The sequence below is a fragment of the Podarcis vaucheri genome, assembly GCF_965113315.1.
Source record: "Podarcis vaucheri genome assembly, chromosome: 13".
Lineage (NCBI taxonomy): Eukaryota > Metazoa > Chordata > Lepidosauria > Squamata > Lacertidae > Podarcis > Podarcis vaucheri.
Window position 1 is genome coordinate 11,249,576 of NC_138751.1, and position 27,861 is coordinate 11,277,436.

Here is a 27,861-nt window from a genome sequence, read left to right on the forward strand (position 1 = left end):
AGCTACTGGAGTGGGGGTGGGGAATGATACGGAAATGAAATTATAATCGTGGATATGATTCTACGATATAGAATTATGTTTAATACGTCAAAGCAATCGCTTCCCCGTTAAATACGCAGAGCAATCCTCTATGTGGCTACTCAGAAGTTAGTCCCATTGATCCAGGTAAAAGGGTAGAGCATTGCAGCCACAGTTTTATCAGAATTAATTATTTTTAAATGAAATAGTAAAAAAAAGGGAAAGTATCGTAAGAGATAGGATTGGGCAGGAAATGTGTCAGCTTCTGAGTCACACAGAGCGCTTCTCATGCAGGCACAAGGGGAAGCTCATTCATTCGCTGCTACGCGTATCATTCACCGCCTTTCAGAGCGTCACTGGAGTTAGGCGGGGGCTTAGATTGCTAGAGCCAGTCGCTCGAAACCAGTCGGCTACATCGGCCTACGCGATTGGACGAAGCGCATGTCAATCACACCACCTTCTGAGGACGTCACAATCGAATGCACGGAGCGAAGGCGCGGCAGAGTCCAATCCGTAGTTTCTGATTGGTTGGTTTGCATGCGAAACCTTCCGCCTTTGGGCGGGCAATTCATTCGCGGGGTACGATTTAAAGGGGAAGCAGCAGCCGGAGCCCTAGAAACGAACGTGACTCGAAGGTGAGCCTGGCCCAGGGAGAGTGGGCCATCCTAATAATCAAGCAGGGAGCCTTTAAAATAATAAAAGGAATTACTTCTTTCCCACCCCCCGTGCGATTTCCAGGAATTCCCCTTTTCCCATGACGTAGCTACGAAGCGACCTGTGGTCCACGGAAGCTTGCGCCCTATTAAAGTCGTCACTCTTCCAGGTGCCACTGGACTCTTCGTCGTTTGTCCCCATCGGCCCGCCTTGCCCATCTCTTCTCCCGTTTGATATGAGCACTGCCCTTTTAGATCAGGCCAAAAGGCCATCTAGCCCCGGTCTCCTGTTTCCAACTGTGACTGGTCAGATGATGCTGGACACGATTAAAAGCAACAGCCCTCCCACCGCCTTTCAGGAGTAGCTAGAGTGGTGCCCGCCACATTGTTCAGTTCCAGCTCCGCCAGCCCCAGCCAGTGTGGCCAATTGTCAGGGATGATGGGAGTTGTAGTCTCACAAGCTCTGGGAGGGCACCACATTGGCCATCCCTGTTTTGGAGGATCAATAAGCTACTAGTTAATACTGTAGACCCTCCAGATTCAGGGGTACCCTCCTGAACCTAGAGGGTCTATTAACTCTTCAACCTTGGATCTCCAGATGTTTGCTTACGGTAAAGGTAAAGGGACCCCTGACCATTAGGTCCAGTCGTGGCCGACTTTGGGGTTGCGGCGCTCATCTCGCTTTATTGGCCTAGGGAGCCAGTGTACAGCTTCCGGGTCATGTGGCCAGCATGACTAAGCTGCTTCTGGCGAACCAGAGCAGCGCACGGAAATGGTACCTATTTATCTACTTGCACTCTGACATGCTTTTGAACTGCTAGGTTGGCAGGAGCAGGGACCAAGCAACGGGAGCTCACCCCGTCGCTGGGATTCAAACCGCTGATCTTGTGATCGGCAAGCCCTAGGCTCTGTGGTTTAGACCACAGTGCCACCCGCGTCCCAAGGGTGACTCTTCAACCTTGGATCTCCAGATGTTTGCTTAGCCAATGGCTAATTGGTGGTGATTGGAGTTGTAGTTCAGCAACATCTGGGTACCCCAGGTTGAAGAAATGGTTTAAAAAAACCTGTCCATGATGGATTTGTCTAACTCTCTTTCCAAGCTGTCAGAATCAAGGGCCACACCCGTGTTTATCTTGATGCCATCCTCATGTTCTTAGGAACATCCTTGTGTTCTTTACCAAGTCCCATCACTTAGCTCAGAGCTGCCTACACTGCCTGGCAATAGTTCTCCAGGGTTTCAGCTGGAAATGCCGGGGATTGAACCTGTGACCTTCCGCGTTCAAAGCAGATGCTCAGTGCGTTCAAAGCAGATGCTCAGCCCCTGAGCCACAGACATTCCCCAAACTATGGCCCTTCCCTGTGTACATTTCTGTAGGCATCTGCTGTAGGTTGTGTGTGTAAAAGAGCGAGAATATGTAAGAAGTGAATCCGTGGCTGTCAGCATATACATTGCTTAAGAACAGGTGCCTGAGTTTGATTTTTCTTCCTCTTCCCTCCCTTTCCCCTTTTCCTCGTGTGTCGCATCATCGTACAGCTTTTGTCCTTCGTATGCTGAAGAGGCACCTCTATATCCTGACCTTGGATGCCTGAGTTATATATTAGGACTCAGCTTTTCCTGTGACAGTGATTTGTTTTAAACTGTTTTCAATATTGTTGTATCGCGCCCTGGGATCTTGTGAAGGGCAGGTAAGAAATCAAATAATTACATATTCTCTGAAGAAATTAAGCTGGGGTATTGGAGGTGATGACACCTGTAATGTTCAGCTTCAAATTCTTTCCAAAATATCGGTGCACTCAAATGAATCTCCCCCCCCCCCACTTTTCTTGCAGGCAGAAGGCCATGGACAATGAGGTGGGTCCACAGCCGCAAGGCCACCCGCTCTTTGGGGGAGCCTTTTCTGCTTTCCTCCCTCCTGGAAGCCTGGATGTCAGGTACGTCAGACCCTGGGGGCAGCAGTTTGATGGAGGGTATCCTCACACCTAAGTTCTTCCAACAGGGAGTTCCCCTTTGCTTTGTCCCTAAGCTAAGAAAAGAGGGTGATGTTGTTGTTCAGTCGTTTAGTCGTGTCCGACTCTTCGTGACTCCATGGACCAGAGCACGCCAGGCACTTCTGTCTTCCACTGCCTCCCGCAGTTTGGTCAAACTCATGCTGGTAGCTTCAAGAACACTATCCAATCATCTCATCCTCTGTTGCCCCCTTCTCCTTGTGCCCTCCATCTTTCCCAACATCAGGGTCTTTTCCAGGGAGTCTTCTCTTCTCATGAGGTGGCCAAAGTACTGGAGCCTCAGCTTCAGGATCTGTCCTTCCAGTGAGCACTCAGGGCTGATTTCATTCAGAATTGAAAGGTTTGATCTTCTTGCAGTCCATGGGGCTATCAAGAGTCTCCTCCAACACCATAATTCAAAAGCATCAATTCTTCTGCAATCAGCCTTCTTTGTGGTCCAGCTCTCACTTCCATACATCACTACTGGGAAAAGCATAGCTTTAACTATACAGACCTTTGTCGGCAAGGTGATGTCTCTGCTTCTTAAGATGCTGTCTAGGTTTGCCATTGCCTTTCTCCCAAGGAGCAGGCGTCCTTTAATTTCGTGACTGCTGTCACCATCTGCAGTGATCATGGAGCCCAAGAAAGTAAAATCTCTCACTGCCTCCATTTCTTCCCCTTCTATTTGCCAGGAGGTGATGGGACCAGTGGCCATGATCTTTGTTTTTTTGATGTTGAGCCTCAGACCATATTTTGCGCTCTCCTCTTTCACCCTCAATAAAAGGTTCTTTAATTCCTCCTCACTTTCTGCCATCAAGAGAGGGTGATAGAGGGAAGTAAAGTCTTTCCTGCAATCCCTTGCATTTTTTAAAAAATACAATACACAATTAGCTTGTGGATTTAATTGGCCTAAGAGATTGTGCGAACTTATAGCTTATATGTCTCCCCCTCCCCTTGCCATCTTTTTAATTAAAAAAAAGGATTGGATGCAATCATGGAAGATTATGAGGAGGAGGATTTTATTTATACCCTGCCCACCTGGATGGGTTTCCCCAGCCACTCTGGGCAGCTGACAGCATATATAAAACATAGTAAAACATCAAGTATAAAAAAGCTTCCCAGTACAGAGGGCTGCCTTTCAGATGTCTTCTGAATGTTGTGTAGTCCTTTATCTCCTTCACATCTGAAGGGAAGGTGTTCCACAACTGAGAAGGCCCTCTGCCTTGATGGGCTTATCAATGGCTATCAGCCATGATTATGATAAATGTAGCATCCATAAGCAGGCACAATATACCTCAGATTACCAGGTGCTGGGAGGAAGTGGCAAAGTGTGGCTGTTATCATTGGGGTCTGTTTGGGGCCATCTGGTTAGGCTCTGTTGGAGCAGTTCTTTATCTACCTGACATCCACAGGGAGAGCGCCACTACCGAGAAGGCCTTCTGCCTGGCTCCCTGTAACTTTGCTTCTCGCAGTGAGGGAACCAGCAGAAGACCCTCGGAGGAGGACCTCAGTGTCCAGGCTGAGCGATGGGGAAGCCTCATAAAGGGTGCTGATACCTTTAGCCCACCTGCCCAACCTTAGCAAAGTCAGGCCAGTCTTACTTGATTCTCCCATCTGACCCAACTTTTCCCCTTCCAGTGAGATGCGCCAGGTCCCTGATAACCAGGAAGTCTTTGTTCACCCCAGCACGGATCAGAGCTTCATCGTAGAACTTCTGGAGTACCAGGCAGATGTCCCCGACGAAAATGCTGCCAGGTTTGTGATGGGAATTGCAGTCCTTTTGTTGCGAAATGGAGTAAAGTTTTGCAGGAAGAACCCTAATCCTAAACTGACTAACTGAGATTTAAATACAGTGGTACCTCAGGTTACATACGCTTCAGGTTACATATGCTTCAGGTTACATACTCCACTAACCCAGAAATAGTGCTTCAGGTTAAGAACTTTGCTTCAGGATGAGAACAGAAATCGTGCAGTGGTGGCGCGGCGGCAGCAGGAGGCCCCATTAGCTAAAGTGGTGCTTCAGGTTAAGAACAGTTTCAGGTTAAGAACAGACCTCCAAAATGAATTAAGTACTTAACCCGAGGTACCACTGTACAACTTCACCTGCTCAGAGTAATCGCTCTTATCATCACACGTAGAGAGGGCTGATTCCCAACACTGGTGGGGGGGAAATCATGAGTTTTGTACTTGTATATCTCCCTCCAGACCTTCATAAAACGTTTTCTTCCTTTGGGCATTTATCTGATGTAGTTCTGCATGAGTTTAAAAAAACAAGCAGGGAAGCCTGTTTATTTCATTCCATGCAGGAATCGCTTCCCAGAAACCGTCTCAAAGCAATTTTGCAATAATAACTGCAATAATATGTCGGGCAGATCACCATGCAAGGCCACTCTTAGCCTGCAGTAACAAAGACGGGAGAAGGGGATGTAGCTCAGTGGGAGAGCGCGTGCTTCGCATGTACGAGGTCCTGGGTTCAACCCCCAGCATCTCCAGATATTTTGAGGAGGGAAGAAACATCTGTTCTTCAGCACAGCTTCCCTGAAGTGTGCTGCTTTTTCTTTTTCTAAATCCCCTTTTAAGACTTTACTAGGGCTGCGTGGTTTGATTCACTTTACGTTTAAAGCTGAATCTTATCAAATCTGAAACAATTTGAGAACCGAACACAGCCATTTTATCTGCACTTTGTGATGTAGTCCTCTAACCAACCGTCGTTTATGGAAAATGCATATATACGGGGAATGTGTGTGCATACAGAGCCATGCAATAGAGAGAATTGTGTACAGAAACGCATTCCGTTAGGGAAAGTTGCTCTCAAAAATGTTTCCATTAGAACTGCATACAAAAACAGATTGGGAAAATGAGAAACGGAAAGATCCGAACTAGACCAATCTTCCCATCCCTGCTCTTAACGTGCTGTTTTGGAAATGCTAAAACATTTCCCTTCCTTTTTCTCTGCACCTTTGGATGGTTATTAAGGCAGGACAAAAGTGGAGGTTGTCCGTGGCATCTTACGCTCTTCTAGCAATTTATTTGAACTGGGGGAGAGAAGAGAATGATTGTGAAAACATCCCACCAGCAGGGAAGTATAGGTGACATCCACACCATAGATTTAAAGCACTCTAATGCCGTTTTAATTGTTGTGGCTTCCTCCCAAGGAATCCTGGGACTGCTAGTTTGTTGAGGGTTCTGGGAATTTTAGCTCTGCAAAGGGTATCCTTACGACACCTTAGCGCCCCTAACAGACCAATAATGAGAAAAGTGACCACGTGGTGGCATAGATCAACCAACCTGAGAATGGTCAGCAGGGGGTGAGCCAGGGGATGTAGCTCAGTGGTAGAGCGCATGCTTTGCATGTATGAGGTCCTGGGTTCGATCCCCAGCATCTCCACTTTTTGTTACTCCTTTCTGAGCAGGGAATAATAATAATTTATTATTTATACCCCGCCCATCTGGCTGGGTTTCCCCAACCACTCTGGGCGGCTTCCAACAGGATATTAAAAACACGGTAAAAGATCAAACATTAAAAACTTCCCTAAACAGGGCTGCCTTCAGATGTCTTCTAAAAGTCAACTAGTTGTTTATTTCTTTGACATCTGGTGGGAGGGTGTTCCACAGGGCAGGTGCCACTACCGAGAAGGCCCTCTGCCTGGTTCCCTGTAACTTGGCTTCTTGCAGTGAGGGAACCGCCAGAAGGCTTTGGAGCTGGACCTCAGCGTCCGGGCAGAACGATGGGGGTGGAGACGCTCCTTCAGGTATACTGGACCGAGGCCGTTTAGGGCTTTAAAGGTCAGCACCAACACTTTGAATTGTGCTCGAAAACATACTGGGAGCCAATGTAGGTCTTTCAGGACCGGTGTTATATGGTCTCGGCGGCTGCTCCCAGTCACCAGTCTAGCTGCCGCATTCTGGATTAGTTGTAGTTTCCGGGTCACCTTCAAAGGTAGCCCCACGTAGAGCACATTGCAGTAGTCCAAGGGAAATGACTGAGGGGCTGTTAAGGAGATCAGCCTAACAAAGGGAACTGGTCTGACGGGTTCAGCAGCTGCTTCTACTAGATTCCAAACCTCACCAGCTACAGAATCAAAGGCCTGGAAGTGACCCACAGATATCATCCAGGCTCTTCGCTATCCTTTAACACACACACCCCAAACAAATATCTAACATCTATCTATCTATCTATCTATCTATCTATCTATCTATCTATCTATCATCGCCTGCATTGCAGGGAGTTGGACTAGATGACTCTAAAATTCTATGATTGCAACAATAGGTATGTTTTGATAAGTGACAAGTTTTAAACTATAGTTTCCTTTTTAATACAAGCTGAAGCTTAAAAAAAAATAATTCCTTTCCTCACCTTGTTGGCAGCAGTGTGTTGTCAGAGGTTCTCTTTCATTTCCTTTAGTGGTAGATATTTTAGTGCAGATACTGCAGACCCAGGAAGGGGATGTAGCTCAGTGGTAGAGCGCATGCTTCGCATGTATGAGGTCCTGGGTTCAATCCCCAGCATCTCCAGGGTGGTTTTTTTTCCCCTGTTGCTGGGTGGCTTTGTGTGCATCCAGTGCAACTGGAACACAAGAATCTTCTTTCTTTTTTTAAAGAAGACACTCTTACACACTACAGTGGTACCTCGGGTTACAGATGCTTCAGGTTACAGACGCTTCAGGTTACAGACTCCGCTAACCCAAAAATAGTACCTTGGGTTAAGAACTTTGCTTCAGGACGAGAACAGAAATTGCGCGGCAGCGGAAGCACAGCAGTGGGAGGCCCCATTAGCTAAAGTGGTACCTCAGGTTAAGAACAGTTTCAGGTTAAGAACAGACCTCCAGAACGAATTAAGTTCTTAACCCGAGGTACCACTGTATTTTTTTAAAAAAAATAAACGCTTTAGCACATACACACATGGGTGTAGCGAAAATCAAGTAAACAAATAAAAATACTTAACTAAAAGCAGAAATTGTAGAAAGGTTTTGACAGATTTTTCTGAGCACTTGGGGTCCAGAGAAAGGTAATTTTGCCGAGACATTTTATTCTGAATCTGCTAGACAGAGCCAGGCAGAGGATGATGACAGGTGAGTGTTCTGTCCCTGCCATCCCCCCCCCCCCCGGAAACATAAATCCTGGCTATTCCCATGCATACACAGTTAGCATTCCCTTGTTCTTTCTCTGCACCCCTGGAGTGGTGGCCGTTAAGACAGGACAGAAAGCGATCTGATTTTTAACAGCTTCTAGCAAATATGTGCTGCCTTCAAATTGCAGAATTAAGAAAGGATTTACAGTGCGGTCCTTGGCAGGTTTTCTGGGGCGTACGCCAGACTGCGTTTGGGGTGCTTTTCCCCAGGGGAAGTGACCCTATGCAGGACTCCAGCCTTAAATGTGTCGTGTGCAGGGAGAAAAGCCTAAAACACATGGAAGGAGATCATAGAATCATAGAATCATAGAGTTGGAATAGACCACAAGGGCCATCGAGTCCAACCCCCTGCCAAGCAGGAAACACCATCAGAGCACTCCTGACATATGGTTGTCAAGCCTCTGCTTAAAGACCTCCAAAGTAGGAGACTCCACCACACTCCTTGGCAGCAAATTCCACTGTCGAACAGCTCTTACTGTCAGGAAGTTCTTCCTAATGTTTAGGTGGAATCTTCTTTCTTGTAGTTTGGATCCATTGCTCCGTGTCCGCTTCTCTGGAGCAGCAGAAAACAACCTTTCTCCCTCCTCTATGTGACATCCTTTTATATATTTGAACATGGCTATCATATCACCCCTTAACCTCCTCTTCTCCAGGCTAAACATGCCCAGCTCCCTTAGCCGTTCCTCATAAGGCATCGTTTCCAGGCCTTTGACCATTTTGGTTGCCCTCCTCTGGACACGTTCCAGTTTGTCAGTGTCCTTCTTGAACTGTGGTGCTTGAATTGATGTGATCCTTAGAACTGCCCTAGAGGTCCTTAATGCTAGAATTGAACACAGCCAGGATGGAGGCTCTTTCTCTGCTTCCATAGATCCTGGAGGCTACATTCTGCCTCCATGCTCAGAGGCAGTAATGCTTTTAAATGCCTTTTAAATGTGTTTGTGGGTGGGTGGGGGTTTACAGTTCAGTTGTTTTTGTTTTAACTATTTGTGCTTTTGTCTCTGTGAACCACCCTGACATCTTCTGATGAAGGGCAATATATAAATCTAATAATTTATAATAATAATAACCAGAGAGTACTCAGCAACTGTGGAGCCAGGGGATGTGGCTCAGTGGGAGAGCGCATGCTGCGCATGTATGCGGTTCTGGCTTCCATCTCCACTTTTTACTCCTTGCTCTGCAGGCAGATGAGAAACGTAAGGAAGGAACCGCACAAGAACCTTCATGTGAACCATTCAGTCAGCGTTAGAAACTGAGATATGAAAGCTAGGAGATAATTGGCACTTTAAACCTAGGTTATGGGCGCAACAATGGAATGTCTAAGCACACTTTTTATATATAACAAGAATACAAAGCTGAAAATGAACCAACTGCAGCTGAAATATTATGTTCATTTTTCACATGGTCTAGTCCAGGGGTCAGCAAACTTTTTCAGCAGGGGGCCAGTCCACTGTCCCTCAGACCTTGTGGGGGGCCGGACTATATTTTGAAAAAATAATAATGAATTAATTCCTATGCCCCACTGTTGCACGTGAAAGTTAGTGGTTATGGCAAAGTGCAAATATAAGGCTCAAACAGACGCAGCAATGGAGAATAAGAAGGTGACGTTTATTGCCAGGCAATAAGGACCCAGTTGGAATATCTTCCAAAGAACTGGGACCCCGATCGACAGAAATACAGGGGTCTTTATACCTGAGCAAATCACAGCAAATCATAGATCATAAGACAATCATGAGGGACTCATAATATTGTCAGCAAGAATCAGCCAATCAGCAAGCTGTTGTCACGCTACCAGCTCCTGGTCAAGCACTGGATTCTAGTTCTGCTTTCCGATGCTTGTAGTGACGCTCTGTCTAACCTTTCCCCTAGTTATGACAGGACAGGGAGCTTGGACATTTTGTGGTTTTGCTCTTCCTGTTCTGTGGATTAATTTAGCCTGTATCTGAGGGGAATTTGTACCAGAATCTCTGATTCATGTCTTCCCCTGTAAGGGTACAAGGATGTTTGTAGGGGAAAGGTCGGTTCCTAACTTTGCTGTTCCAAGCAGTTTGCAGTTAGCTAAGGCACAGCTTCCCTTTTGATTCAAACTGGATTATAAAATACTGTAATCCTTGATTTGTGTAAGCATATATGAATATATATTGAATATATTGATTATTGATAACGGGTTATATGGATAGCATAGGGGTAGCCCTTTCTTCCTTGCCTCACCACAAATAACCCAGAGATGCATTTTAAATAAAAGCACACATTCTACTCATATAAAAACACCAGTCAGGCCCCACAAATAACCCAGAAATGCATTTTAAATAAAGGGACACATTCTACTCATGTAAAAACATGCTGATTCCCGGACTGTCCATGGGCCGGATTTAGAAGGCGATTGGGCCGGATCCAGCCTTCGTTTGCCTACCCATGGTCTCTAGTCCTTCCCCTGCCTACCCCTCCTGATATTCTTAAGAGGGTCTCTTCTCCAGTCCTCAGAGAGTAGCTGGAAGTGGGGAGGCAGGAAAAAGCTCCTCCTTTCCTTCCACTCTGCAGTTTTAATCTGAAATCTTAGGCGCAGTACTGCACCCAGAGCTCAGAAACTGCTCGCACTAAAGAGATTCCCTGTCGCAAAACGTGCCTAGAACAATGGGAGTTTCGAACACTGCATTCAGTTGGTGGAATCCAGATTTGTTGAAACCTAAGAGGGTAAATGAATGTCAAGCATAAATGAGTTTCTGGATCTGTTTGTAGCTGGGTATGTCCCACTGCGCAGGCAGGCAGGCACATAGATAAATATGCTCCTTCTGCTTTGATAAGAGACAGATGCTAATTTCTAGCTTCCTGTTTTAATGTAACCTGAGGCTTAATGATCCCTTCCTCACCCAGCTGGCAACAATGGGTTCTCAGAGACACATTTAGTTCCTTGAACAATAGATGCTTTGGTGGAGGCCTCATAGAATCAGGAAGGGGATGTAGCTCAGTGGTAGAGCGCATGCTTCGCATGTATGAGGTCCTGGGTTCAATCCCCAGCATCTCCATGTTCTTCTTTCCTTTTAAAAAACTGGTGTCCCCCCCCCCAAAAAAAGAACAATTACAAAACACAGAAAACTATAACTTCTCCAGACACAATTATCCAAATTGCAGTATGGAAAAAACAGCAAATGGTTGGCAGCGTACAAATGAACCAGATAGCAATGACAAAGTCCCAGATTTGTGGGCAGTCTTTGTCTCACGGGCATAGAAAAGTACAACTTTAGTTTTAGGGGCTTTCCTCCTACAATTTGGGGGTTTGCACAGAGTTCTTAACATGGGGTACAAAGAGGATGGTGGTTGGACTAGATGGCCCTTTGAATCCCCTTTCAGCTCCACACTTCTATGATTTTATGCCTTCAAGCTTGCAGGCTCTACTAAGTGTTTTACAAAAACCCCAAGATCCGTCAACCGGGTGGATAAGACATAGCCTTAAAAACACACACACCAGGATTTGTTTTGAGAACTAGAACTGAGCTGAGCTCACAGTCCCTTCACAGAATAACCCCATTCCTGGTTATTCTTTCTTCTTTTCAAGAGCAACCTAATCTGAAAAAAGGTGGGTGGGGTTGGGCGCTGCCATTTGTTCCTGCCCTTTTAAAACAATTGGGAGTCAGGCATCCTTGCTGATCTGTGGCAAGCCACCCTGCTCCCCACTCCTGTTCTAGATAACATCTAAAGAGACAGAATGAGGAAGAGCAAACCCCCGTTTTCAATGTGTGGACATTTAACATCCAGGGACCAGTGGAAGAATATTTCAAGCTCCTAGTTTTCAATTGCTGCTCTTCAGTGAAGGACCTTTAAAGGGAGACTCCACTGCGGAACAGCTGAAATAGAACATAACAGGAAGTTTGATTTCATAATATGGGCATGAATTGAGACAATGGTCTCACTATAAGTATTAACCATCTTAGGGTGACTGTGTTATTACCAAAATGGCTGCTGTTGTTTGTGGTACTTTGCGTACGTTTTATCTTTAATCGGATTGTTCTTTCTGCATTTTATCGCCCTTTGATCGTCACTGCTCAGAACTCTTCCCTCTATACCCATTAGGGCAATAACACACTGTTGCCATATTATGAAAGACTTAACGATTTAGTTTGTTCCTGTGCAATTTTTCATTTCACCTTGACTCTCTTGTGTAAGGTGAGGAACAAATGGGACAAACCATGAGAGCGCTTCCAGCCTGCAAGAACAGGAAGTGGGGATGTAGCTCAGTGGTAGAGCGCATGCTTTGCATGTATGAGGTCCTGGGTTCGATCCCCAGCATCTCCAGTTTTGCCGAATCTCTGCCTGGGAAATGCTGGATGGAGTGTGAGGCTTGATTTCTGCTTACCTATAAGATACTGGAGGTCACCTGTTGGTCTCTGGTGTTCACATCTTTCCCCCCTCCCCTTTTCCAACCAGATATCACTTTGAGGACATAGCTGGTGCTTCTGCCAGCGCTGAGATTTTGAGCCAGGAAACGTTTGCTCCCCATCTCCTAGCTCTGGAAGGCTGCAGCAGCGCCTGGGGCCTCATCGCCCGCCAGCTGGTGGCCAAGTTTGATGAGGAGGTGGGTATCAGGGCTGCCTGAATAGAACTTATCAGGAACTTTGATTCTATCAGTATAGGCATAAATAGAGACAGGGGTTTCCCACCCCAATTCAGGCATAAATTACCCTAGCAGTGTTGCCTGGTTATCAGTTGGGAATTTTTCTCCCAAGGATTGCTCAGGTTTTCTCCACGGTCTGCTCAGGGGGGGGGGCAGAGGGGTTGCTTATTTATTTATAAAAATATATCCTGCTTCGACATTAGGGGAGGGGGGAAACCAAACTGGTTTACAGCAAGAGTATTTATATACAATATAATAAATAAAAAACATGCAACAAGTTAAAATTAAATGCCTGCTGAATTTTTTTCTATGCCATCCAACTTACATAGGCAATCAAAAAACATAGTTCATCAACTATGCTTTTAAATTGCCTACATAAATTCGATGGCATAGAAAAATTTCCAGCAGGCATTCAGTGGTTAAAACAGAAGGTGTCTGCTTAGAATTCTTTCTGGAAGAGGGACTCCAAACTCCGTTTCCTCCTCTTTCCCCTTTCTCTTTCTCTTTTCACTAGAGGTAGGAAAGCGAACTTGTGGCCTTCCAGACACTGCAAGACCCCCATCCCAGATCACTTGCCACACTGGCTATGGCTGATGGGAGTCCAAACAGCAGCTGGAAGGCCACAGGTTCCCTGCCCCTCAGCCAGAGCCTAGGTAGCTCAGTTGGTAGAGCATCAGACTTTTAATCTGAGGGTCCAGGGTTCAAGTCCCTGCTTGGGCGTTACCCATTTTTGTGGCTGAGTTCAATCCCCAGGACTGCCAGAGAAGGCTAGGATTTGGAAGGACCAGTTTTTAAAAGCCGGGAGAGAGTGCCTTCTCTTTTCAACATTCCTCTTCCAATTCTACCTGCAGTTTGTTACGGGTACAGGGAATTGTAGCTCTGTGATGGGTAAACTACGTTTCTCATGGTGGTTTTTTTTTTACACTCTCATTTTCTTGAGTAGTGTCTTTGCATTTGGAGGGGGGGGGAGGATGCTAGGAGATCAGAAAATAGAAGGCCAAGAAAACAGTTCCCAAGGGCTTTGATGACTCCCTTTTCGCTTACAGGCCAAGAACGAGGTGACTCTACATTTGGTCTTGCTGCGCCTGCCCCAGTACGGGACAGACCTGCTTCTCACCTTCAACAACCCCACCTATATCCAGTGAGTATACTTGAAGAATTGTTTGCAGACTGAGGACCACATTCGCTTCTCCCTTTTCTTCATCCAGGCAAGCAAGGATGCATTGACCAGCCGGGCAGAAATATTCGAGGAGGGTGTGATTGGGGAAGAGTCTCAAGAGCCAGAAAGAGAGGCTGGAAGGGCAACATTTGGCTCTAAGGAGGGCTGAAGTTCCCCATTCCTGCTTTAAAATAGATACAGTAAGAGCTCTGCTAGGTAGGTTCCTGGTCATAGCTGTCAACCGTCCCTTGTTTGGCGGGAAAGTCCCTTATCCCAGCCCCGTGTCCCGCTGCTGTCCCTTATTGATGCTGTCCCTTAAATTTCCCGGGTTTCAAAGGAAGCAGCTCCTCTCCCTCCCTCCCTGCCGGCCAGGGAGGAGGGAGGCTCCAACTGTGTTGCTTGGCTGCGTTGCTCACCCAATAAGGAGTCTAAGAACGACTGGGGGGTGGAGCTTGCATGCCTTGTGCCGATCAAATTGGCTACGTTGCCTGGGGACTCACCTTTGCTCAGTGCTTCCCAGCGGAGAGGTGACGGTGGTTTCCCTTGCTGCATCCCCTTTGCTGGGTTGCTGCGCTGTGGGAACCACCGCTTGAGGCTTCGTTTGGCTGCTGGCTGGGCTTCCTGCCTTTGGCTCGGAGGGGCTCAGAAGTTGAACATACCTGCGCTTGGGAAATCCCTTATTTTGGCTGCTGATCCCTTATTTTCAAGGCTGCTGGTCCCTTATTTTCAAATCTGTAAGTTGACAGCTATGCTCCTGGTGCAGGGCTTTTTAACATCTTAAAGGAAAGGTGCCAGTCCTCATGGAGGAATTCTGCATTGCTTCTTGAACACACGGGCACAGCAGAAAGGCACTTTGCAGAGGTGGTGGTAAAGAGGCAGAGGCTGGCTGTGTGTGTGTGTGAGAGAGAGAGAGAGAGAGAGAATTTTGAGTACTCCTACAGTAACACACCCCCTTCCCTTTTTCCCTCCGGTGCCAGTCCTCTAAGCAGCAGCGCAGCCCCAGGAACAGAGGTTCCAGCTTCTCCTTCTCAGCCTCCATGGACAGTGGAGCATTTCCACACCTTCGTACGCAGCGTGCGGCTCCTCGACCCCGGCATCTTTGGTTAGGACATCTCTAGGATGCAGCTGCATACCATCTGTTCTGCAATCCCAGAATTGTTTGGGTGAAGACTCTTAAGGAGGCTACTTCTGGTTAAATGTCTGGATCATCCATCTGCTGCTTCGGCTCTCTGGACATGGACTCCGATTGCCCAAAGGACATTTGCATGGCAGAGGGCGGTTTCGTGGTACCTCCGCTCCCAGAAGGTGGTTTCAGGTCTCCCCCCTGCCTTTGGACGATATTGGCTTGCTATGCTTCCGTTTGCCTTTGGAAGGGGGTCTATTCCTCTCTGCTCCAACTATGTACCCCACCCAGTTCAGGGAGGGAAGCTGGACTTGTCCTTCCAGGTTGCTGCACCTGTTTGCCAATGTATCAACCACCTTCTCCAACCTGCCTTTTAAATTTCCTGCAACAAGGGTGTTTTGGTGTATCAGTCCGTTAGAACAAAATTCAGAGTCAATTAAAAAATACAAGATGCCTTTTATTTGGACCAACCAATGTTTATAATATAAGCTTTTAAAGTCATACATAGTAAATTCTTGGGTTTGAGGACCAAAAGCAGATGTTTATGAGGCGTTTCTTTTATTTTTCTTTCCTACACATCCTCATCCCCCTGTTGTTGTCGATATTTCAACTAAGGTGGTTCTTTCAGACTTCTTCAGGTTATATATTGCCCTGGGCTAGAGTGTCAAGTTGCACAGAGGCATGCTGGGAAAAGGCAGTAACTGACCATCCTTTGAAAATATATAAAAAAAGATATACTTCTTAGTCTTGCATTAAAAACCCAGTCATATATATTGCTCAGTGCTAACTGGAATTCATAGGTCCATTTTTAAGGAATGATGTGTATGGATTGCAAATAAATGTTACTCCAATGATAACTGGAATAAAGACCTTGCCACCTCTTCTTCCTGGGGCTGCAGCTATCAGAGCATGAGTTGAGCTAGATTTACACACCCTGCCTCGCCATTAGCCATGCTTGCTGGGGCTGATGGGAGCTGCAGTTTGGCAACATCTGGCAGGCCAGAGGTTTCCCACACCTGTGGTAAAAGCACTTTTCTTAGCGTTTGTGTGGTTTGTTGCTATACAACGTGATTTAGTCACCATCGTGATAAAACCCTGGATCTCCTACATCTTTGGACAGCCGTTACTCTCCTCCCTTCTCCTCAGATTTGAGAGGATGGAATCAAAAAGTAACCTGAATTGCCATCTTCCGACAATTGAATTTTAATTTTAGCTGAGACTGGGAGTAGTGGAAGGAGAAATATTGCATTCTAGCGCCACCCAGGGGCTGGCCTATTGCAAATGGATTCTCATGGACACAGGAAGCCTATGAGGCCTACCTACTACAATGGTTGCTATGGAAACGCCTTGTGAGGCTCAGCAGGCCTCTTTGTCTAAAACGTGGCCAGCCACAAATCTTTCTTTGATTGCTTCTTGCTTGGGGCTGTTGGGCAGCTGGCCATGGACTTAGCCGCATATCATAATAAGCAACTGACAGAAGGCTACCTTCACCTTGGTGGGCTGGCCTGGGGAAAGGGGGCTGCTTTGGGTGCAAAAATCCTAAAACACGCTTGCCATCCACTCGCCTCACACAAGCGTCTCCTCGGTTGATAAGCTACGGCCGCAAGCTTTGCTATTTGGGGAAGGGTTTTGTGGGCATATATGTATATATATATATTTATATGTATGTATATAAAGCATCTTCCCAAATGTGCAGCCAGCGAAAGAGAGAAAGGTCCAAGCTGGTGAGAACAATCACGGGCAAATTCAGCTGCCCCGTGATGGGTTGCAATGCTCACCATGGCCCCGGAGCCAAGGTCAGAAACATCGCAGGAGGACGACCCTGGCCTTGCAGATGCGAGGGGAGTTCAAGTAGGCAGCCGGCAGCGGCCGCCGCAGCTGACATCATCGCTTCTGCTGTGTCCAGCCGCTGTAGGACCGGCGTAGCTGGTCCCAAAAGAGGAGGCTCAGAATGGTGTGAGGACCGATACGGAAATAGGAAGCGCCTAGGCCTTTGTAGATCCCAAAGAAACCTTCCGAACGGATGATTTTGGAGAGGCAGTCAAAAAGGCCCTTGTACATCAGACCCTGCAGCAGAGAGAGAGAGAAGAAAATCAAGCTCTGTTTTTATTTCCCCCCATTCTTATAAAAGGGGTCTCAATCCAGACTTCAGCTTGCGTTCTCCCACTTTTCCCCGGGGAAACCCAATCTTTACAGCTGAACTGCAGGAAACATCAATTGGGTTTCTCCCCCACCTCCACCCCCCAAAAAGGATTTTGGGAACTGTACTTTGTTAAAGTTGCTTGGAATGGTAGCTCTGCGAGGAGTAAACTATAGTTCCTGAGATTCTTTGGGTGAAGCCTTGTGGTTTAAAGGTACGGTTTGGAAGTTACCGTAGTGGCACTTGCAAAGAAACCGTGGGCACCAGGAAACTGATCAAGACAACAACCAGGGATGTATTTAAAGGCAAAAAGAGAGTACTGGAGACGGAAGGAATTGATTGTGTATAGATAACAGGCAAATATTGGTAGTTTATAATATCAGAAGGGGGATTTTCAAACAAAAGCAGTTTTGACACTGATTTACCAGAAACTTGTTTATCTAAATTTAGATGGATTTGGTTTACAAATTCAGAAGGGGAGAACTTTCACACTATTTTTGAGAGGCTGGACTTCAGTTTCTGATGAGTGAATGTTTGAATTGCTCAATTGGTTAGCGCTCCATGCTAATGACACCAAAACTCTGAATTTGATCCCTGTATAGGCTGTGAATTCTTTTTAGGAAGGGTTGCAGCTCAGCGGTAGAACATCTGCTTTGCAGGCAGAAGGTTTCATGTGGGGGGCTAAGAATGTCCCCAGTCTAAAACCGTGGAAATCAGCGATGACAATACAGTGGTACCTTGGGTTACATACGCTTCAGGTTGCAGACTCCGCTAACCCAGAAATAGTGCTTCAGGTTAAGAACTTTGCTTCAGGATGAGAACAGAAATCAGGCTCTGGCGGCACAGCAGCAGCAGGAGGCCTCATTAGCTGAAGTGGTGCTTCAAGTTAAGAACAGCTTCAGGTTAAATACAGACCTCTGGAACGAATTAAGTACTTAACCTGAGGTACCACTGTATCAGTGATTTGATTCGAGATACAGTCAGCTTCCTAAAAGATGTAACTATATGCACATTTCCCCACAGAGGGATTTACTTCCAAATAAACATGCATAGGATTGGCCTGCAAACTGATTTTTGCTTTCAGTGAAATCCAGTTTTTAAATCTTATTTGTAACCTTATTCTAAAATGTTAATGAAAGCTTCCAACTTCCGGGAATCGACTGGGAAATCTGAGATGGACAGAGAATGAGTGGGGTGAGTTAACAGTAGATCTGGGGGCAAGGTGGGATCCAGACCAAGTTAGTTGCACTTAGGTCCCATTGAAATCAATGGGCCAGGTGACTCATGACACACACTTAAGCCCCACTGATTTCAATGGTGCACAAGTGCAACTAATTTAACCTGGATCCTTCCCATGGTTTCCATCTTCGCCCTTGTCCACCCTGCCACTAAAACATACCAATAGCTCATGCTTTCTCACCATGTTTCTCCCAAGCCATGCTTACCTCACCTCGGGGTCCTACAGGCTGATTGTAGAGGCGGGTGCTGGCCACATCAAAGGGTGTCATGGCGACAGCCACAGTGACACTGCTCGTCATTCCAGCACTCAATGCCAGCAGCCAACTGTCCTTAGGGAAGATCTGGGGATGGGAGATGGGAAGGATATGGGGTGAGTGATCAAGAAGGAGCAGGTGGAAGGGCCATAGCTCAGAGGCAGAGCTCTTGGCAAGCAGGAGGTCCCAAAATCAATCCCTGGAATCTCCAGCCAGGGCTGAGAAAGTCACTTGTGTGAAACTCTGGTGACCCACTGCTAGTCAGTGTAGACCAGAGGTGAGGAACCCAGCAACCAGGCCAGATGTGGCCCACCAGGCCATTTCCACAAAACTGTGCCAACCTGCCATTATATGTGATGACAGGTGTGTGGCAGGTAGAGATGTGGGCTGATTGGCTGCTCATGCAGCTGGTCCTGCCCTGCAGAATGGAGGATTGAGCTCTCCATACATCTGCTGATGGGCAGATAGTTCAGCCCTGCTTAGCCGCTATCTCCTCCACCATGTTGGCCAACTCTAGGCAGGTCCACCATGTGTCAATCACTTGACATCACACAATAAGAGCTGTTCAATGGTGGAATGGTCTCCCATGGGAGGTGGTGGACTCTCCTTTTTAATCTTTTAAGCAGAGGTTGGGTGGCCATCTGTGACGGATGCTTTAGTTGAGATACTTGCATTGCAGCGGATTCGACTACATGACCCTCCGAGGGGCACGTCCAACTCTATAATTATATGATTCTATGCTGCCAGATAGGGGACGCGGTTGGCGCTGTGGGTTAAACCACGGAGCCTAGGACTTGCTGATCAGAAGGTCGGCAGTTTGAATCCCTGGGACAGGGTGAGCTCCCGTTGCTTGGTCCCTCCTCCTGCCAACCTAGCAGTTCGAAAGCACATCAAAGTGCAAGTAGATAAATAGGTACCGCTCCGGCGGAGTGGCTTAGTCATGCTGTCCAAATGACCCGGAAGTTGTACACCGGCTCCCTCGGCCAATAAAGCGAGATGAGCACCACAACCCCAGAGTCGGCCACAACTGGACCTAATGGTCAGGGGTCCCTTTACCTTTACCTTTATGCTGCTAGATTATTAGTAGGTGGGTGGCCCACCTACGTAATGGGTGGAAGGGGGATATAAAGATCTGGCCCACCAAGACCAAAAGATTCCCCTTCCCTGGTGTAGACAGTGCTGAGCTACAAGGACCAATGGTCTGACCAATGTGGTCATGAGCTCTAGAAGACTGAATAGTGCAGGAACCATCAACTGAATGCTTTATGGGTTTGCAGCCCATAAGCTCAGGGATTTAAACTGAGCAGAGAATGAGCATTCTGAGAACCACGTGTTTTTATTTTGAAATGAAACATGCAAACCCTTTTGGACCTGAGCACCAAGTGCAAAGTACCTGGTGGCATCTCAAAAGCAGAGAAAAACTTCCAGTAGATGAGGGAGGAAGAGTTTCAGCATCTTACTCTGCTCTTTGGCACCAGAGCCATTTTTTTCTTCCCCACAACAGGCAAAAGTAGAATAAATTTACACAAAGCAATCACACAGATGCACATTTCTTTTGTCTGCATTATGTATTCAGTTTGCAGGGGGAGGTTGGTATAAGATTTGAACCAATGTATTAATTATCTTAAAAATGGGCAGCAGCACACACACAATCCTGGCCTCAGCCGTCCTGAACGCAATAGAGAATCCACTTGCAAGCTGCTCTCCTGGCACAAATCAAGCCCAACTCGTAATGCAAATCACAATGCAAACACAATTAAGCCCTCTAGGAAAGGTTAGCAGGTTGACATCATACGTACAACAAAACCACCAAACAAACAAAAACACACACTTGTATGGATAGATTCTGAAATACACTATTTGGGCTTGAATGCTCAGAGGTGCGAGGGCAAAGAGCAATGTCACCATGACTTACTTAGGGCAGTTATGAAGAACCTTTGCCCCTCCAAATGTTGATGAACTACATTTCCCATCAGCCCCAGCAGAAAAACAGCCAATGGTCAGGGATGATGGGAGTTGTAGTTTAGCAACATCTGGAGCACTCAAAGTTCCTCCACACCTGACTTAGGGAGTGTGAGTTCAAAATAAACCAAAGATGCATACCAACCTAACTTTGCCAGGTGTGGGCTGCTATATTGAACCTATACGACAACTAGCATCTATATCCATCAGAGCAGAGTGGATCCCCAAATCCCACCAGCACCATTGCAATCCAAACCCAGGATGCTGTTGCAGTTGCTATGGTAACACACCAAAGCCCAGTCACCTCTACATCTCTGCACCCTCTTTACCTCAAGTCGGCTAAAGAGTTCTTTGGAAGAAGAGAAGGTAGCAAGTTGTGTAGAAGAGCCAACCATGACACGAGGTGCAGCTGAGAGGGACCCGCGCCACAGTCCCAGCACGCCGTGCTCTTTGTGGATCATGGCCAGAGCATGGAGCATCCCCTGAGCATGGGAAGAGAGAGAAAACGAGAACCAAATGTCCTCCTGAAATGTCATTGGTCAGTTAGGACTGAAACGTGCAGCCAGTTAGATCGTATAAAGAGCTTGCTACATCAGGCCAACGCCCTGGGGAATCAGTTGAAGATATTGTGATATATTGCGACGGGAGCTGCAATTAATTGGGCACCTGGTTTAATGGTTCGCAATACAAGGTCTCGTACTTCTGGACTCCAACTCCCATCAGCCCCAGCCAATATGGCCAATGGTTAAGGATGATGGGAACAGCAGTCTAACATCTGGAATCCCAGAAGCTCCCACCACTGGCCAAGACATTTCCAGCATGGGAATACAGAGACTTATTCTGTTACACTTGTAAGGCTGAAGGAACAGCATCCATTTAAAGCACATGACTTCCCCCCCAAAAAAAATCATGGGAACTGTAGTTTAAGGGTGCTAGGAATTGTAGTTCTAAGGGGGTAAACTACACTTCTCAGAAGAAATCATGTCCTTGAAATGTCCCTTAAATGTTTGGCGGGCACACAGTCTAAATGTCTTATAAAAGGCATACACATTCCGTCGTTGAGTGTGAAATGCACAGTTTCCCAAACTTGGCCCTCCAGATGTTTTGAGATTACAATTCCCATCATCCCTGCTCACTGGTCCTGCTAGCTAGGGATTATGGGAGCTGTAGGCCAAAAACATCTGAAGAGCCGAGTTTGAAGAAGCCTGCTCTGGTGTAACACAACCCCATCCTGCAATACACATTTTTGCCATTGGGGGCAGCCCACTGAGAACAAGACACAGGTGGGCAACCTGTGGCCTTTCACATTTTTGAGCACCAACACCCGTCAGCCCATGTCAGGGACGCGGACTTATAAAAAATATTGGGGGGGCCCGGGAAAGCTCGTGAAATGTAAATAAGCTCATGAATATGCAAATAAGCTCATGAATATGCAAATAAAGTGGCGCCGCCCCCTCGTGAGCGAATAGGGGAGAGCGTGCTGCGCCTATTAATCAGCTCCGGAACAGCTGATATGCGGGAAACCTGGGGCTAGAGGCAGGAGCCCCCGCCCCCGGGGATTCCCTAATCTCGCGGGGGACGGCCGGGGCTCTCCGGCTAGGGCGCGCGGCTGGCTGGCTGGCTGGCGAGGGAGCAGGTGGGGAGGAGGCGGGGGACGGCGGCGGCGCTCTGCTGGAAGGGCGCCCGAGATTATTGGGGGGGCTGAGCCCCCCAAAAAAATTTTTTGAGGGGGCTCAAGCCCCCTCAAGCCCCATGGAGTCGGCGCCTATGGCCCATGTCCATAGAGCAAATGGCCAAGAACTATGGGAGCTGGGAGTCCAGCAACATACAGAGCGCTGCAGGTCCCCTAACCATTTCCACATGATTACCTGAAGTATGTGAATGTGAAAAGAGAACATCACCTTGTCTCTCTGGAACCCAGCCATCCTCTGTGGCCACTGAGTACACTTCATCAACAGTGTTGCTGGCTGTTCCTGGTAGTGACCCCCACGGGGAGGCCTGGATGCTGGGCAACCCTGAGGGTTGCCAGGGTAATGAAATCTTTTCATGGGAGATACTGTCCCCTTGGTACAAGCAAGCTGGGAGTTCTTAAAGGGCCAGCATGCCTGGCTAGACCCCTGAAAACTATCATCAATGCTCTTAAGGAAGGGCCTTAGCTCAGGAGCAGAGCTCTGCATGCAGAAGGTTCCATGTTCAATCCAGGAAAGCCACTGCAAGCCAGTGTAGACAATGCTCAGCTAGATGGACCAGTAGTTGACTCTGGACAATGTAAAAAACTGAGCGAGCCCCACATACCTGGTGCTGGTATTGGTGCCCTACAGCTATCTCAGCAGCGGACTGAGCCTGGATGTGGGTCTTCACCTGCAGTGGAAATGAAAGAAACATCTTGTCACAACATAGGTAAAGGTAAAGGGACCCCTGACTATTAGGTCCAGTCGTGGCCGACTCTGGGGTTGCGGCGCTCATCTCGCTTCATTGGCCGAGGGAGCCGGCGTACAGCTTCGGGTCATGTGGCCAGCATGACTAAGCCACTTCTGGCGAACCAGAGCAGCGCACGGAAACGCAGTTTACCTTCCCGCCGGAGCGGTACCTATTTATCTACTTGCACTTTGATGTGCTTTCAAACTGCTAGGCTGGCAGGAGCTGGGACCGAGCAACGGGAGCTCACCCCGTCGCGGGGATTCGAACCGCCGACCTTCTGATCGGCAAGCCCTAGGCTCTGTGGTTTAACTCACAGCGCCACCCACATCCCTGTCACAACATAAGGGGCCTATTAATAAAAATAAGGATATGCCTCCCTATAGAGAAATGCCATCTCCGAAAACTAGAAACGACACTTCCGTTCCAGGGCAGGGAAGTGTTTCTCAGGTGGAACTTTGTTCCATGAACCAGGGCATTCAAACGCCTACATTCAAGGCTGTCCAATATTTCCAAGTATAGGAAAACAGAGTGTGTTACTTAACACTTACACAAACGCACACAAAGGCTGTCCTGTAGCATCTTGCTGTTGGCCAGTGTTGGCAGGGAGGAGGATGCAGAAATGGATGGACCACAATGACAAGATGTCCAGAAAGTCAACATCTGACACTGTGTGACAGATAATGACAGTGTTTTGATCTCAGGGACTTTAAGACCCAGTTGGTTGTAAATGAGAGAAAAATAACAGCTGTGTGTGTCTGTCCCTCTCTGTGTTTTAAATGCTGAGGACTAGTGTGGTGTATGTAGCATTTAAAGGAGGATCTTTTCAGCCTAGGCACCACATCCCCTCTTGGCCAAATCCCCAACAGCTAGCAGCAGTGGGTGCTGTCAGATGGATAAAAAGGGAGTAATTGGAAAGTCATTTTTGACAAGACTGTCCATGAACTTAAACTAGCCTTAAGACCAGTGAGACAAATCAAGACGTACGTCTTGAAGGGAAACTGGGACTTTTCCTATGAATGATTGCGTTGACAGAAAGCCACAGAAGAACTTCAAGTTGGAACTCAGTGATAAATATATATATATATATATATACATACATGCCATTCCAGCAACAGAGGCTGCTGGTCCATTCGAGCAAATTGGGCACTGTGCCACCAACCCCACTGGCCTATTATTCCTTACAACCAGCCCAAGGCGTGGCATTGCCCATCAGCTTCCTCCTGAGTCTCAGTGTTGCTGAGGGGCAGATGGGGAGAAAACTAGAATCAGTGGGCTCTGTTTGCCATTGGTTGTGGTGGTGAACCTACTACTGGTCTCCTTGCCTTGCACCCTACCAGTCTCCATTGCGCATCAGGACAGACACATGCAAAGTTTCATGTACCACCCAGTTCTACACAGCACACAAACCTGACTTTCTTGCCACTCAGATTGCAGAATTCTGGATTTGGGAGGATGGAATTCCACCCACCTACCCAACGGCTTGCAACCCCTCCCAGTTCTACACAGCACACAAACCTGACTTTCTTGCCACTCAGATTGCAGAATTCCAGATTTGGGAGGATGGAATTCCACCCACCTACCCAACGGCTTGCAACCCCTCCCCATCCATCCCTGTACTGATTCCCCACGCTTTGTGACCCACCATATAGATGGGGCTGCTCACGGTGGCGCTGACCACCCCAGACAATGCCCCAGCCACGGTGGTGCGCAGCAGGCTGATGCTCCCGTCGGAGGCGTGAATGTAGCCCGCCGTGTCGGCGATCCCGTAGAGGCCCAAGCGGAGTCCGTTAAAGCCAAACTGGTAAAACAAGGCGGGCATGAGGCCCCGCTGGAGAGCTGACAGGCCATCCACCCGTCCAATGGTGTAGAAGGCATGGAAGACGTTGCGGTAATGGCGGGTGTAGGTCCCCGGAGCCCGTAGCTCTCCTTGCAGCTGCATGCGGGTCTTCACCACCTCCAGTGGGTTGGTAAACAGGCAAGCCCCACAGGCTGCCACCCCACTGAGGAGGAAGTCCATTGTTGGGGAGCCGAGGGAGAAAGAAATACGGTTGGGGTGGGTATGGGGAAGGCAGGCGATGTGGGTTTTCTATGGAAGAAGACCAGGTGTTATAAGGAGTTGGGGAGAGGGGGGACAAGGGACCTGGATGGATTAGGGGGATATACCCCCCCAAAAAAACACTGGACCTTGGTTATAGGTCTCCAGAAGGCCAAAACAGCACTAGTGCTGGCATTAGCAGATAAGAAATGGAGGGAAACAGATGCTGTGAAGGATGGAGTAGATACATTTATGGAAGGGTCAGCTTTGAGAAAGGAGGAAACAGGCAATCTAAAAGGTCCCAGAAACTTTCAGGCGCTGAGGGTTCAGAAGGGGTGGGAGGCAGCGGGGTGACTGGCGATTTTAGATTTTCCTTTTTTCCAGGTTGGGGGCCAGGTGGGGAAAAATGATATTCAAGGAACTGGGGAATTAAGGGCTGGAGGAAACAGGTACTGGTTTGAGAGGTGCTAATTTGAAAGGGGTCCAAATAGGGGCATAATTTGGGTTTGGCGAGGCTAGCAGGGGGAAATGTTATTTTCAAAGCAGCTGATCGGTGGCCAACGGATCCCAGGCTATTTGGGATCCAGTCTCTGGGGAGGATTCTGCTGCACAGGGGGTTCTTTTTTGGGGGGTGGGAGTTAAAAGAGAATATGGTGATGGATGGAGAGAAAGGAGCAGGACTTCTGCACCAGTAATGGGAGCCGGGATGGAGGACTGCAGAAAAGCCAGGGGTGGTGTTGGGGAGCAACCTTCCAGGGAAATCACAAAATTAAGGACAGGGTGGGGGGCATTGGGTGAGAAATCTGGGGAAATTCGGGGTGGGGTCCGCTGTCAGATGGGAAGCGGGATCCCCGGTTCCTCACGTGGCCAGTGCGCAAAGGCGGCGCTCCCACCAAACACCTTCGCCCTTCGCCTCCTCCTCTCCATCTGAGCCGGCGCCGGCTTTGCCGGGAGGTAATACCCGCAGCGGCAGCGATGGGCCACGCCCCCAACCGGCGCAGTTGTCCAACGGCCGGCCACTTCCCACGACGTCGCTCCTCTGGTGCACCAATCGGGGAAGCGATGCCTGACGCGCCCCCTCCTTTTTCCTTCTCTGCACAGCCGTGGTGGGCGGGGCCTGTTTAGCCCAGCCTGACCTGGGCGCTCCAAGGGCTTATGAATGAAAACCTGGCGGGTTAAACCAGGACAGGCGCGGGGGGGGGGGGAATGCGATTTTTCTTGGGGGTGGGGGTGGGGGCGGGTCTGTCTATCTTTCCGCGATCATCTCGATAGTAGAAGCTACTGTGCCAAACTCAGTTTCTGCAGAAGCGATGCGGGTATGAGGACAGGCAGACTTGCTCCGGGAGTCAGCCCAGTGCCGCGTCCAATGGGCCTTAATAAACTGAATTCTTAGCGCGTAGGATCAGACCTTTAAATCAAAATGCTAAATTTTTCGTTGGGGCGAGTGACGATGCAGGAGGGCTGAATGCTGCAAACGGCCCGAGTGTACACCTATCGGCGTCGCTTTCAAGGGCATTGGTGGGCGTGAGTAATTAAAACTGGATTAAGTTTGCAAGGCGCGCTTGCATACGGCACATGCCCTTTGGAGTTCCGGAGCGATGGACAGGAAATGCCGGGGCCTGAATCCCCGCGGCGGAAAGGTGGAACCGAGATCCGCCAGGGGTAGCCAACGTGGTGCCCTCCAGATGGTTTGGACCACACTTCCCATCATCCCTGGCGATTGGCCATGCTGGCTGGGGCTGATGGGAGTTGCTGGCGCCGCATTGGCTCCCTTCGCAATCGCTCTCCCGGTGATTCCCCGAGGGCTGGGCGAAATACAAAACACGCGCACGCATGCAAAGCATTTAAAGCAGGGACGGGGAGGCTGCGCAGCCCTCTGGGCATTGCTGAACTACAACTCCCATCATCCCTGATCATTGGCCATGGGGGCTGAGGCTGATGGGAATTGGGGTTTATCCACAGATCCAAGAGATGGTGTGCTCAATGCCTGCAGAGCCGACTTGAGCGCCTTCTACCGCACAGGGCCCGGGGGCACGTGTGGCAGGAACCGGCTTGCGGGCACCTCGCTCAGAGAAGCGTACCCCCCGATGTGTCCCACCCCGGACTTCGCGTAACGAGATACGAAAGAAATCCCCAGACTTAAGCCGCCTAGTAAGAAACGTGGCTGTTTCATGGATGACATCAGGATCTGAACTCGGCTCCACTCAAGATCCTCTTCTGTTGGAAACGTTTCTCATCTTTGTTCTAAATGCGGGGGCTGATCTAATTTGTCATTTTTGGGTACCGCACGCACAATTTCTCACCCACTTTCCAAAGCTCAGCGGCCGGCCGGTTAGCTCAGTTGGTTAGAGCGTGGTGCTAATAACGCCAAGGTCGCGGGTTCGATCCCCGTACGGGCCAGGGAACGTTTTTGGGAAAGGCCATTAGCTCTGTTAGAGCATCTTCTTTGAATGCAGAAGTTCGCAGGTTCACTTTCCAGACTGGGCTGGAACAGTGGAGGGTCGCTGCCCGCTACTCTGACTAGTCTTTGGCAGGAAGTGGATCATGTTTTGCTTAGGACAGCGATCCACGCTGGCAGCGTATGAGCAACCCAGCTGCTGCTTTGCTAAACAAATGGCGAAAGTGGGCTTAGCCCGGCTGCTTTAAACAAATCCCTTGGCATCAGTTATCTTAGTTCTTCCCTGCATACTCTGTTCCCAAACTTTAAAGGGAGTGGCAGGTTTGGTCATAATTTAGTTTTTCTCCTGGATAAAGTTTTCAATGGAAAATGCTAAGGTTTCTGTGCATTCCTACCTTTTGCAGTACAGAACTACCTGCTTTTAGGTAGTGTATGTAGTAAACGTCTGTTCTGAGAACATCGAAAAAAATATTTTGTCCCTGTGTGCATTTGTATTTCAATAAAGGCTTCTCTTTTCACTTGGAGCCTGCATCCAGTGGCGTAGCGTGGGTTGTCAGCACCCAGGGCAAGGCAAGTAATTTGCGCCCCCTAACCAGTGAATTTGCGCCCCCTAACCCGTGGATTTGCACCCCCTAACCCTAACCCCCAGATGTTGCGCCCGGTGCGGCCGGCCCCCCTGCACCCCCCACGCTACGCCACTGCCTGCATCTTTTACCTTTGGGTTTTTGTGAGG

At 48.3% G+C, this 27,861-nt stretch overlaps 2 protein-coding genes across 4 annotated transcripts; one reads left to right on the plus strand and one right to left on the minus strand.

Moving 5' to 3' along the window:
* The first annotated feature begins 540 nt into the window (after window positions 1-540).
* Window positions 541-15,213, plus strand: RANGRF (RAN guanine nucleotide release factor). 2 transcript variants are annotated; one of them, XM_082195870.1, is made up of 7 exons: window positions 548-653; window positions 2,206-2,357; window positions 2,502-2,603; window positions 4,296-4,412; window positions 12,211-12,358; window positions 13,444-13,538; window positions 14,534-15,213. In XM_082195870.1, exons 3-7 carry the CDS (start codon window positions 2,512-2,514, stop codon window positions 14,661-14,663), a joined length of 582 nt encoding a protein of 193 aa, XP_082051996.1. In that variant the 5' UTR covers window positions 548-653; window positions 2,206-2,357; window positions 2,502-2,511; the 3' UTR covers window positions 14,664-15,213. The 2 variants fall into 2 exon arrangements, with proteins under 2 accessions (XP_082051995.1, XP_082051996.1); XM_082195869.1 differs by lacking the exon at window positions 2,206-2,357 and having other exon boundaries at window positions 541-653.
* Window positions 15,116-25,761, minus strand: SLC25A35 (solute carrier family 25 member 35). Of its 2 annotated transcripts, none has more exons than XM_082195858.1 (5): window positions 24,338-25,760; window positions 22,570-22,635; window positions 20,604-20,756; window positions 18,265-18,399; window positions 15,116-16,746 (listed from the first exon to the last, which is right to left on the minus strand). In XM_082195858.1, exons 1-5 carry the CDS (start codon window positions 24,710-24,712, stop codon window positions 16,564-16,566), a joined length of 912 nt encoding a protein of 303 aa, XP_082051984.1. In that variant the 5' UTR covers window positions 24,713-25,760; the 3' UTR covers window positions 15,116-16,563. The 2 variants fall into 2 exon arrangements, with proteins under 2 accessions (XP_082051984.1, XP_082051985.1); XM_082195859.1 differs by having other exon boundaries at window positions 16,585-16,746; window positions 18,270-18,399; window positions 24,338-25,761.
* Between the last annotated feature and the right edge of the window lie 2,100 nt (window positions 25,762-27,861).

Coding starts and splice junctions, on each gene's coding strand:
- SLC25A35 (XM_082195858.1), bottom strand. CDS start 24,712: ATGGACTTCCTCCTCAGTGGGGTGGCAGCCTGTGGGGCTTGCCTGTTT. Junction 22,636..24,337: donor TGAGCAGCCCCATCTATATG/GTGGGTCACAAA, acceptor TTTCCACTGCAG/GTGAAGACCCACATCCAGGC. Junction 16,747..18,264: donor CTGTAGGACCCCGAGGTGAG/GTAAGCATGGCT, acceptor TCTCTGCTGCAG/GGTCTGATGTACAAGGGCCT.
- RANGRF (XM_082195869.1), top strand. CDS start 556: ATGCGAAACCTTCCGCCTTTGGGCGGGCAATTCATTCGCGGGGTACGA. Junction 2,604..4,295: donor CCTGGAAGCCTGGATGTCAG/GTACGTCAGACC, acceptor TTCCCCTTCCAG/TGAGATGCGCCAGGTCCCTG. Junction 12,359..13,443: donor TGGCCAAGTTTGATGAGGAG/GTGGGTATCAGG, acceptor TTTCGCTTACAG/GCCAAGAACGAGGTGACTCT.